This window comes from Neovison vison, chromosome 11, assembly GCF_020171115.1.
Source record: "Neovison vison isolate M4711 chromosome 11, ASM_NN_V1, whole genome shotgun sequence".
Classification (NCBI taxonomy): Eukaryota; Metazoa; Chordata; class Mammalia; order Carnivora; family Mustelidae; genus Neogale; species Neogale vison.
In genome coordinates, this window is record NC_058101.1 from 147528621 (window position 1) to 147541717 (window position 13097).

At 36.9% G+C, this 13097-nt stretch overlaps 1 protein-coding gene across 1 annotated transcript in view; it reads right to left on the minus strand.

Annotated features, from left to right (window-relative positions):
• Nucleotides 1-13097, minus strand: part of SMAD1 (SMAD family member 1) — a 74060-nt gene that overhangs the window by 41050 nt on the left and 19913 nt on the right. The window contains exon 2 of the mRNA XM_044224934.1: nucleotides 3260-3842. Within this exon, the coding sequence (XP_044080869.1) occupies nucleotides 3260-3659 (400 nt within the window). The 5' untranslated portion in view covers nucleotides 3660-3842. The remainder of the gene's footprint in view (nucleotides 1-3259; nucleotides 3843-13097) is intronic.

A 13097-nucleotide genomic window follows, 5' to 3' on the forward strand; every position in this document is an offset into this window, starting at 1 on the left:
AACATATCCTGGCCTCAGCCTCAAAGTTTTCTAAAACTGTTCTATGTAAGCCTCACAAGATTCTTGGCTATGAGGCATATGCTGGTGGGGATGAATGACGTTTGTGGAGTCTCAAATGTCTTACTTTATCCGGTTTTCTACCCCTCCCCCCATCAAATCATTTGCATATAAACTATTAAGAATAACAAAATCATCTCAGTATTAACTTGTAACTTAAAAAAAAACCAACTTTCCATTGTGTGTCAAGAGACTTTAGTAGTAATGTTAGGTGTTATTTCCCCATTACCAATGAAATAAATGAATAAGGGTACAGACAGGCAAGCTGAAAACTCCTCTCCAAAAAAATGGACAAATGACCATACAGAGAAATAAAAACAAGTATTCTCATTTAATAGCAAAATTGATTGAATTGTGCTAGTTGCTGAAGTAAAAATGCTAATAATATATATGGTCGTTGCCCTCATGGAGCTTTATTTTCAACTTACCAGGAAGACTAACAGATAATTGCAAATGTGAAGAACATTATGAAGAAATTCAGATTGCTATGGGAAACAGAGACTAGCCTATGTGGGGGGTGAGTAAGGAGGTATTAAGAGAGGCTCCGCAGCAAAGCTAAATTCTACCAAGCTTAAAAAGCTGAAGTATAAGTAAGAGTGAGCTAGGCAAAGAGGGAGGAGAAATGAGTTGCTAACGGAAGAAAAGAACATTCAGTGTTCGCATACGACTCAAACACACAAAACATGGAAAAGTGGGAAAGGAAGCTGGTAGAGTAGGCAGGACCAGAACGTGCAGAGCTCTGTGTACAAGCCACGGGAAGCAGGAAGGTAACATGTTCATAACATCCATCTTAAAAGAACTCTCTCTAATATTGGCCTGAAGAGGGTGATGGGTCAGGAGGCATAAGAGGCAGTATTGCAAGGATGGCAATGGCAGGAGGGTGGGCAGAGGAAATTCAGTGAATCCTAGCTTTCTGACATACAAGGCACTTAATTCACAGGTTACATCACTAAAGAAGTAGGGTTAGAATCTTCCCTGTGTATCTCCTAAAGTTACTACGGTGATAAAAAGTCACACACCAAAATAATCTTGTTTGTACCTATTACTTATACACTACTTTTTTCTTCTCCCAAACTTCTCCATCTTGACTTCTGGCTAAAAAATCATCTACCTCTGAGTTGAGTTTTTGCTTTTTAATCTACATCACAACATGTATGACAGGCAGAAAAGAATGTCTCCATTAGAATAAAGAGAATTCAACAAAGTTGCTGGAAAAAAGCAAGTGCCTTCCTAGCCAAGATCAACTCTAACAAAATGTAACTTTTTCAATAAAAACCAACCAGTTATCAAGACATAAATCTAAGAAAAGGTCTATAAGAACTTTATGGAGGAAACTTAAAGAAAAAGTCCTAAATAAATTCTGAAAAAACACAATTAAATCAATCCTACCTAGAAAAAAAAATAAAATTCCAAAAAAATTTCCAGAGGATATTTCACAGAATTTGACAAGGTAATCTTAAAGAATAGAATACAGAATGTGCTACGGTGAGCACTGTGTTGTATAAGACTGATGAATCACAGACCTGTACCCCTGAAACAAATAATACATTAAATGTTCACTAAAAAAAAAAAAAATACAGAAATCACAAAAAAATAATGTTGAATGAATACAAGTGTAGAAGGATGTTCCAGTATCAATACTTCTAAACATATTATTACATGTTGTCATGGATTCGTACAGGCAAGTATGTATGTATACATACAAAATAGCAGTATAAAACAAGCATGGGAATGACATCAAATTCCAACCAAAAAATTCAGAATAGTTACTGAAGGGAAAAAAAACAGAACCAGAGAGGCATAAACTAGAGTTTCAGTTTTATTTGTAATCGTTTATGTCTTAAATTGACTATATACATAGATGTTTATTATATCATTTCCTCATCTTTAAATTTTTTGTAGGCCTTAAATATTCCATTAAAAAGAATAAAAACAGAATGCCTTTTATTTGAGAACCACATTAGCACGTGATCTGGCACAAGAGTTTCCTAACACCAGCCCAACAGCTACTAGACACCATCTGAAGTATTTGTTAAAAACACAGACCATCAGCCTGTGCCAGAATCAAAATTTCTGGGAGGGGAGCCATGTGATTCTAACGCACAGCCTCATTTGGGAACCCTTGGTAACCACAATCTATTAATAATTAATCCATCAACAAAATGGGTTCCAATCTGACAATGAGATATTTCAGTGCTTAAGACTGCCTAATCACTTTCCACTTGATGCAATGGTCTAGAATGTGGACTCTAATTTGAGGGCAGAACCATACAAATTTTAATGTACATCCTTTACTATATATGACCAAAAGGTCACACAGGTAAAAACTATGAATATTCTATAAGGTAAAAGCATCCACTGAGTCCACAATAATAATAATATAATGATAGCATCAATGAGTCCACAGCAGAACAAAACTCCTTCATATCCTCTGCAGGGAGCAAAATTCCACCAGAGGTGATAAAAAGATGCTCCCCTTAAAAATAAAGTGGTATAAGTCATTGGCAATTGCACTAAAGATGTATTTTCCCTCAAGTATGTAGATGGCAACCCCATGTTTGTTTCTTTTCTGAATTTTCTTCCATTGTAATAAAATCACAGCTAAGTTTATCGAGAGAAATGCACAGAGCCAATGAGAAACAAAAAATAAATTTAGAAAGAAAGCTGTTTATTTATAGTTAGAGGTGTTAGTACTGCTATGACAATTTTGCCCTGCTCCTAAGAAATAAAATGAACTACAGAGGACTGAGTTATTAGAATGTACAAAACCTTCAAGGGCTGACATATTTTCCCCTGATACTTAAAAATCACAACTAAAAATACAGAAAGAGATGATTTTTTATTTTAAACAACACAAATCTGCTAAGCACATCAATATAAAAGGGCTCATGCATATGTGGACCATAAGCAATAGCACAGAGGACCACAGAGGAAGGGAGGGAAAACTGAATGGGAAGAAATCAGAGAAGGAGACAAACCATGAGAGACTCTGGACTCCGGGGAAACAAACTGAGGGTTACAGAGGGGAGGGGGGTGGGGGGATGGGATAACCAGGTGGTGGGTGTGAAGGAGGACACGTGCGGTAATGCTTACTGGGTGTTACACACAATTTATGAATCACTGAACACTACATTACAAAATAATGCTGTACTATATGTTGGCTAACTAAACATAAACAAACAAACAAAAAAACCACACTTACCAGGGCTTTCTACTCGCTTATAGTGGTAGGGATTGATGCACACCTCCTTCTGCTTGGAACCAAAAGGAAACTCACAGCATTCCAGTGGTTTTAGTTCATGGTGGCTCTGGAGATCGGGCCAGCGCCACACGCGGCAATAAATGACATGAGGCAGTCCCTTCCGGTGGGAAACTTGCAGCCTGCCATCCAGAGAGCGGGGAATGGTGACACAGTTACTTGGCTGCCCCGGGCAGCTCAAGGCCTTTTCCAGTTCCTCCATGGCACCTTTCTTTTTTTTCAGTTTTTTCACCAAAGCATCAACAGCTTTCTCTGCCCATTTTTCTTCTTCATCACCCTGTTTCCACCCAAGGAGTCTCTTCACAGCTGGACTTGTGAAGGAAAATAAACTTGTCACATTCATAATGACTGCACTAGTTATAGACTCCTTGTATATGGTGAAATAAAGAAGTCTCCAAATGCAAAAGGACAACAGAAGAGATTTCACTTTATTTACATAGGGATTCTCTTTAGCTTCTTGGTTCTGAGGTCCCGAAAAGTAGAAATTACCATTCCTAGTGTTTCAGAAGTAATCCAAAGTCAGCACCTAGAGAAGAAAAAAGGGGAAAAAATGTTTAAAATAATCCCTACAGCAAAACTACCATTCATTAAACAACTTCTATGACCCAGGTACTATTTTAAGTAATTTTCTGTATGATGATATTCTATGGACTGAATTATGTCTACCCTAAAATTCACATTGAAGCCGTAACCGCCCATGTGACTGTATTTGGAGATGAGGTTATGCAAGTGGGGCCACAATCTGGTAAGATTGGTGGTGCTATACGAGGAAGGGCTCCCACCATGCACACATACTGAGGAAGGGCTAGGTGAGGACACAGAGAGAAGGCAGCCTACAAGCCTGGGACAGAGCTCTCACCAGAAACCAGACCAGCGGGAATACCGATCTTGGACTTCCAGTCTTCAGAACTGTGAAAATAAATTTCTGTTGTTTAAGCCACCCAGTCTGAGGTATTTTGTTGTGACAGCCCAAGCTAACATGTATTTAGTTTACTTAAATAGTCTTTTTTGTAAAGTAATACAATTATTCACCTTTTACAGAAGAACAAACTGAGGCACAGTTTAAAAAGTAGTATGTTAACTGTTCTGAGATAGAAACCGTAGACACCTCAGTGCACAGAAGTCCGAGTTCTCAACAGATTATTTATAGGCTCTAAAAATGTATTTCAAAACACACCTCAGTCAAAAAAACTGAAAACAACAGAAAAAAATATATAATAGTCTTAGCATCTGTTTTTGGTTTGTTCCTCAAGTATCTCTTATGCTAAAAGAAAAGTAGTTATAGTTCTATTATGTAAACATTACAACATTTTAGGGTATTTATTCAGTAAACAAGCCTGTGCCTATGGGATAGAGGACACGTAAGATAAGAAATTTATCGATTTTCATTAATATGAAAGGAATGAAGCACATGAACACCTACTACACCAAATTCTTTAGTCCGGTTGTCTCCTTTCAACCTTTTACTTACTCCTCACCTGACAAAAACAGGGGTGATGAGAGACCTTTAAGAGGGGATAACTGCACAAACTCCAGCTAAGATGCAGTAGAGCATGTATTCCATCAACCTCTTTCACAAAATCACTATAAAAGCTAATGAAATAAAAACAAACCAAAAAGCCCCACTTTAATTTTAAAGACATCAAAGAGCAACCAAGGTCCTCAGGATGGGAGAGGCAAAGATGTTGACAACAGAAGCAATGAAGTGAGCTGAACATTCATTCCTGCTCCTCTTCTCAAGGCACTTACCAAAGCTTGTGCTATTAAGTAGCAAAAGATTGGTAGCCAATCTTTTGGCTTGCCAAAAGGAAGCTCAGGAAGACAGGAGAGATTCCAGTGGCCTCATGGGGTGAAGATAAAACAAACAAACTATAGTGGAGGGCCCACAAAGAAGGAGGCCCTGGTGAATACACTAGGCTTTCAGTTGGGACCCTCAAGGGGTATGCTCTAGTTTAAGGGCAAAAATGAAACGAACCAGTTTTTATATTGAAACACAGCCTGATATCTTTTTTTTTTTTTTTTTTAATCATCTTAATACTAGACTGGATCAAGGTGATGGGAGAAGAGGAGAAAAAATACTGTTGCACAGGCAATATTTGTAGATACTGGTCAAGGATTTTCCAAAACTGACAACAAACATCTAGACACAGATCCAGGAAGCTCTACAAATCCCAAGAAGGAAAAATACAAAGAAATCCACAAGGTTTGATGTGTCCTCTTACACTAAAACTGCTGAAAACCTATGAGAAAAAATCTTTAAAAAGACATATTATTCTCAAATAAGTACAATAAGGCTGACAGCTGACATTCCAACAGAAACAATAGAAACAAGAAGACAATCCTCAGTGTACAAAATGTAAACAAATAACTGGTAACTCAGAATTAGTGGAAAATTCATGCAAAACTGATCGCAAAATAAATGTGTTTTCCAACATATGGAATCTGAGAGAACGGATTCAGTAGGCATTTGTAAGGCTAAAAGAAAAAGATCCCAGAATGAAGTGAGGAGTGGCAGAAAAGAATGAAGAGCTCTAGAAGGGTAAATAAAGGTAAACCTAAATGAATACTGATTTTACAAAATAATAACAGGAATCTCTTACGGTTATTTTAAAAAGAAGAATTAAAATGCATGACAAAAAAAAAAAAAGCAGAAAGAGGCAAATGAAATTAGTGTTCTAAGGTCCCTGTATTACCCAGGCTGTGATAAAGCACTGAATTATTAATAAAGTCTTATCATAATAAAAAAATACTGAAAGAGGGGTGCCTGGGTGGCTCAGTCGGTTAAGCTTCTGACTCTTGATTTGGCTTAGGTCATGATCTCAAGATGATGAGATCAAGCCCTGCATCAGTCAGGCTCTGAGCTCAGCAGGAAATCTGCTTCTCTCTTTTTTTCCCTCTGCCCCTCCCCCCACTCACATGTGTGCATTCTAAAATAAATAAACCTTTAAAAAAATAATAAAAAGGCAATAGAGAAGCTAAAAAACATGGAATTACTTTTTTGAATATGATTACTCCAAAGAATGTAAGAAGAGAGAAAAAAGAGAAAATAGCTGGGACAAATAGGATACAGTAAGATTTAGATCTAATCCCAAAAGTATCATTAATTATTTAAATATAAACATTAAATATGCAAGTAAAAGATGGGTAGGGACGGATGCAGAGTACCACTTAACTGTATTGTACTTAAAAGAGGCACATATTAAATACTAAGGCCAGAGAAAGTCTGAAAGAAAAAGAGATACTATGCATACTCTAACCAAAAAAGCTGCCCTATCTAATCAAACAAAACAGACTTCAAAAGAAGTATCACCAGAGATTAAAAAAGGGACATTTTATAATTTTAAGAGTTGATCCACCATGAATACAGCATAATCCCAAATTTTCAGGTAAAAGTGTCAAAATATATAAAGCAGAAACTGACAAGTAAAATGGCAAACAGATAAACCCACAATCTTAGTGGGAGATTAAAATAGTAACTGGTACAAGTCAACAAGAATCAAGAGATATAGAAGATTAACAACATATTTTAAAGAAATTTGATCCAATTCATGTACATAGATCACTGTACCCAATGACTACAGAATACATAATACTTTCAAGTACATGCAGAAGACTTACCCAAATTGACCATATAAAGATCCATAAAGCAAATCTCTACATATATCAAAACCATACAGAATATGTCTTTTGATTACAGTATAGAAATCAATAACAAAAATATTGTCCTTGAAAATAACTGTACTTAAATATCTCACAGGTCAAAGAAGAAACTACAGTGAAAATTAAAAAACACTTTTAACTTAATGATTATAAAAATACAACACATCAAAACTTGCAGGATGTGGCTTAAGCCATGCTTAGAGGAAAAGTTACAGTCTTAAATGCATATATTAGGAAAGAAAGAAAGAGATGAAAACTAATGTTCTCTGTTTCACGAACAAACAAAGAACGAACAAACAAAAAAACCCCAGTAAATTAAAGCCGAAGAAAGCGGGAAGAAATGAGAGCAGAAACTGGGGGGCCCGGGTTGGGGGGGAAACATAAACAGAAAACCTACAAAATCAAATTTGCTTCTCTGAAAATACTCATAAAATTGGCTAACCCTCTAGCAAAACTGGTCAATAAAGGAGAAGGCACAAATTACCAACAACAGGAATAAAAGAGGAAAATCATCACTGATCCTCAGAAGTTAAAAAGAAAAGGATTATGAATAAATGTCACAGCAAAATGTGCATCTCTGCAGTGACTCTGCTAAGTCCGCGTATCTGTGTTTCCCACTACAGGAAAGTGACTGAGGAATTCCATCTTACTTCTCTTCCTATCTTTAGAGCTCAGCACTATACCTGGCACACAGCAGATCCTCAATAAATGTTTGTATAATTTAGCTCCCTGAAGAAATCAGAAGGTCAAGGGTGGAACTTCAACTTTATTCAATAAAATATGAATAAAAAACATTACTAAATATACATATCATTCAATGCGCTGTAAGGAGTCCATTGTTTCCTTGCTTAATGTAAAGAGTTCTACCCAAATTTACCAGTCCTTTCAAAGCTGGCATTACTTTCATTTAACAGAAAAGGAAAGAGAAAACAAATCCATGCCACTATAAAAGTCACACTTGGTCAGAGTGTACCTTTTGAAGTAATCATTTACTTTTAGGTTAACTTTGCAAAAGAGCAAGACGATGACTTCTTTCTAGTCCTCTAGTAACAAATTACAAAGGGAATTCATTTATTTGTATTCTACATGGCCTTTTCTTCTATTCTAATAACTACTTTTTTATATTTTAGCCAATGATTTTCAAATAGTAGGGAATGAGTGTCTATCAAAATCACCCGGGGCTATTTCAATCTCTGTCAGAGATGGGTTAGTTGTACAAGGCAAATATGCTGAGGGGAGGGGGACGGCAGTGGGGGGAGATTAAGAACCATCATTTCAGACCCTCGTTTTCACTGTTCAAATTGACATTCACTCAACAAAGCTGTAGTGAGTGCTTGCTAGGTGCTTAGTTGCTGTACACAGGGGACAAGGGCAAAAATGTCTATATCCTGAAGGACAAGCTAAGGGAAGAGCAAACAACTAACTCTCACTGGGGCAAGCTGGTGTTCCTGCATGCTATCGCTAAAGGCTGGGGTGGGCTGAGAAGTGTTAGGCCATCTCCAGGGCCTTGTCCAGAAGGAATGTGTGACTGTACTAAGGTCGACCACGAGCACAGTAACAGAAGAGGAGGCCCATGTACTGTGCATTTGCCCACCATGAACTAACAACAACACTGTATGATAAAAGCTCTAAAGCAAGTATAAACAATAATATATACAAGGGAGAGGAAAAGAGAACAACGAATTCCACAGATTTCAGGAAGTTTTCCCAAAAAGGTAATATTGGACAGGTTTTACAGGATGAGCAGAATTGTATGAAAAAATGGACCTAACATTTTGAAGTATCACCACATGACAGACACTGCTCCAAGCGCCTTCTGTCTCCTAACTAGTTTAACCTTTGCAACAAACTCTCTGAATAAACACTATCATTTCCCCCACTCTACAGGTCAGGAAAGTGAAATATGGAAAAGTTCAATCATCTGTCCAAAGTTGACATACACAGCCGTGTGTCAGAGTCAGGGCTGGAACCCACATTGTCTGGCTCTAGAGCCTCCATTTTTCAACCACTTGTTTCAATTGTTAGTTCTCCCAGACACGAGACAAAAATGCAGGGGTTTGAGGTGGCTGTGATGACACAAGGCTGCTAAGAAGGGCAGGGGCAAGACCATGAAGGGCCTGTGACGCATCTTATCCTGCAGACAAGCGGAAGGTTTAGCATCAGAGCACTGCTGCGGTTAGCTCTATGATTCAGAAGCAGTTACGGTGACAGCCTCAATACAGGAAACCCTCTCCAACAAGAGAACAAAAATGCTAAACACCGTACGAGCCAGCTGGAGGATGCATGTCCTGATGCCACTCACAAAAATCAGTGGCGAGATCACAAACCTTTATGTATAAATGTGCGTAGATCAAACAAAATGAGGACCGATGACTAATTTCTGCCTACTTGAGTTAAGCAATTTTTTTTATATACAAGTCAAACAAGCCACCTACCTCCCCATCAGGAACTCAAATGAGTCCATGATACTATGGCCTTGGCAAGACAACTCATCTTCTGCTGCCCCTTTTTGTACTTCCTGCTTTAGTTTATGTCAAAAGCTAAGTGGCCTTATCAGTTTAAAGTGCAAAATAAAAACATGAGTCAGCAAACAGAGATTTCCTTCCCTCTTCTCCAAATACAAACATTTCACACTGACAGACACAGACACACAGCATTCATCTAGTAACCCTCCAGAAGCCTTAAAAATACTTTTTCCAACAACTTCACTTTTATAAACTTATTCTAAGGAAAGATTCTGAACTAGAATGGTAAAAGATTTTTGCACGAAGATTTTCATCAAAGCATTAGCTATTTTAGGGGGAAGAGAGAAATATCCAGTAACTGGAAAACAGGTGAGCCATGATACAATCCACTCAATAGATTTATTATGTAGCCCTTACAAAATTATGTTCATAAAAGCTATGTAATAACTTGCAAAAAACCTTAAGCACAACACAAAATGGTATACACAGCATGAACAGCAACGTAAATATACCCAAATACCAACAGTGACTGGGTTTGGAAGGTTAGTACTGTCTCTCCCCACCCCACACACACACTTTTCTAAACTTTTCAAACATAATGGAAAAACTTTAACTTCTGAATTTTAAAAAAGCCTCTATATGCAAATATTTGCAAATTACAAAAAACAAAAATCAATTTCATGAGGTCAAGCTATACAATCTCTAATTCTAAACACTTAGAGCATGATCTGATTTTGGAAGTAATAAAAATACAGTTTAAAGCAGGGTTCTAAATTTGAAACTTTTTCCTATGGGAAAATCCTTCCCTATGGGAAGGATTTCCATTAGCATTGCCAGAGGCCAAGTGAGAAAAATACTCTTATAATATTCCATTTGACTGGGCTATTTAATTTTGCAACCTATGTGCTATTCCTTAATGTTAAAAGGAAAAAGGCAAAAAAATTTAAAATACATTTTACTGCTGTGTAACTTGCTTTATATTTAAAGGAAACCTAATTAGTCAATTGCATAACAATGGACATTTTCTTCATCCTGGCCTCATCTAGTAAAGAAACCTGTAATTATCCAACTGTGTGAATAAAAACAAAATACACTATCTGGTGTTCAATACCTTTTAGATCCCAGATTCCCACAGAGAATTTTATAAAAGAATTATTCTAATTTGTATCTGAAAATACATTTTAAAAAAGGGCAGAGAGAGGGTAGCTGCCAAGTGGTACAAACCAAGTACCTTTATAAATGTATGAAAGAGAAAGGAGACAGATCAGGACCAATTAAATGTCCTCTGTAGCTTCAGACCAGTAAGGCTTGTAATTGTTGCACGGGCATGAAATTCGATGAAGTAGACAAAATAAATGACTCCATTAAATATTGAGGGAATAATTAAATTATTCAATAAAATAAATATAAAATATAGGCTCCAAAAAGTGACTGGGGGGAAAAAAAATCAAAGACTCCTGGTACCTTAAAAAAGTAACTGACAGAAGATAAATGGTCTATTCCCAATGAAGCAAGCAAGTCGTTTTTTTTTCACTTGTTCTTTGGTTCATTACTCTGTCTTAACTCTAACAGTAAAACAGCATGGCATAAAGATCAAAAGACTGAAGGAACTAAAAGCACAGGGTATTGATTAACTTCACTTTGGAACTGTTTAACAGTTGGTTAAGTTAAGAAAAAAGACAATTCTACAAAAATTAATCTTCCCATAAAAATGTTTGAACCATTTTTTAGGAATTAAGTATTTCCAAAGTAACAAAATAAACTCTGTATATTTCCTGACATATGCCACCAGCTTTCTTCTTCAACAGATGATCTTTGTGAAGAAGCAGGAAAAGTTAAGACTTGAGCTCCCAAAGTAGAGCTATACTAGGGCTTCAAAGAAATCATAAGCCAACTATATGATTTTTGCAGTGCAATCGTTTTTGTATCTAAAATGTTTCAACATATACCAACATATACCATGGAGACGTAAAATACCACAGAGATGTGTTGTATAAAGTAATTGGTGGCAGTATTAGTACTATTAAAGCTATCTGTCATCTATTCCATTTTAAATAGGATTCAATGCCTGGTAAGAACTCTTGCCTCCACTGAGATGCCTGGCTAAATTAAAACATCAAAAAGGGCCAAAAAGTGAATGTGACTGTGGATCTGTAATGTAACTTTGCATTACTTCATTTTGTTTTTTAGCCTACTTGGTTTCATCTGGGTACCCAAGTCAACTGTATACTTTTACCAAAGGCCAAAACAGATCATGATTCTCAAGAAGAATAAAACAAAGATAACCTAAAAATTCCTGACACTCAGAGAAACCACAGAATCAAAAGAAGAGCAGACATTACAGATTAAGGTTAAAAATGCTTAAAAAGATGAAGGTTGCAAAGAAAAATATCCCAGAGATTCAATGCCAATAAGTATTTTAAAACATAAAGAGCAATCCATCATTAAGCCAAGAATTACAATGAGCTTTGCTGGTTACGAGCAAGATGGAGAATTCACCAAATGGCAGGAGAAAGGGGGAGTAAAGGGAGGGGATCATAACCATATTCATTAGACCTAGTAAAATTAGGCTATGGGGTCAAAAGTCCTGAAGAACAGGGATCTTCTAAACTTTTGATAAAACCAAATTACTTCAAAGTGGAACAGCAGACAACCCACATACTGGCTTAGGAGCGCTGAAATACACTCATATTTCTGGATGGAACACAATCCTATGAACAGTACCTGTGAAAAACAGTAATGAACACAAGTGAAGATAGTATTCTGGAACAAGCAAAACACAGCCATAAGGGGTATCAACTCTAAACAGTTCCTAACAAAAGCATGAAAGACTATCAGACAGTTCCTTAAGGAAAATAATACATCTTTATCCACTCTTAAGGCAGACAGGAAAAAAAAAGGTTAAATTTGCCATACAAGTATAATGCCATTACAATGAGTATCAGAAGAGAGATGGGTTTTCTCTAGCAATTTTGGTCTCAGACAAATACCTCAAAGTTATAATGCTCTGTGATCTGGTTTCAACAAATAGTCTGTTCAAATGTTTCATTTCTCCAGCTTCTCCAACTAGGAACTAACTTCATTTTGAGATACTTGAACTGTAGGAGAAAACAGGTGAAGCGTCTCTGCATTTCTTTTTCCTGTTTTAAAATAGCAGTTAGCCCTTGACTTTCAACTTCAAACAGTCAAATGTAGCTAAATAAAACCACTAACCAAAACAAGGGGGGAAAATCCTAGAAGAAGAAGAAAATGAGGTCGAATAACTCTCTCCAACTTTCACAGATTCAAAAGCACTTTTTAAGCCACCTCTTTCACTGCCGGGAAGTCTGGCTAAAAGGAACTCTACTGCAAATGGGTCCTCAGAAAAAGAAAATGTACCTAAATTCCTGCACAAGAAAGTGATATGAAGATCCACCGCAGATCACAGAAGAAATCTGCCGGTCTTAGATCAAAGCAGCAGCAAAGTCCTGCCATTACAAACACCCAGAAGTCAAATTTCACGTTCCTCAGCCTCTTATTATTAAGCCTTGCTTTGGTTACTTGCAAACATTTCCCGACTTTCTAAACGTGTAATTAATGACATGGACTAGTTTGCCATTTTTTCAGAGATTAATTTCCAGATCAGGAGGAGGAGTGAAGATGGGAGGGAGGATAAG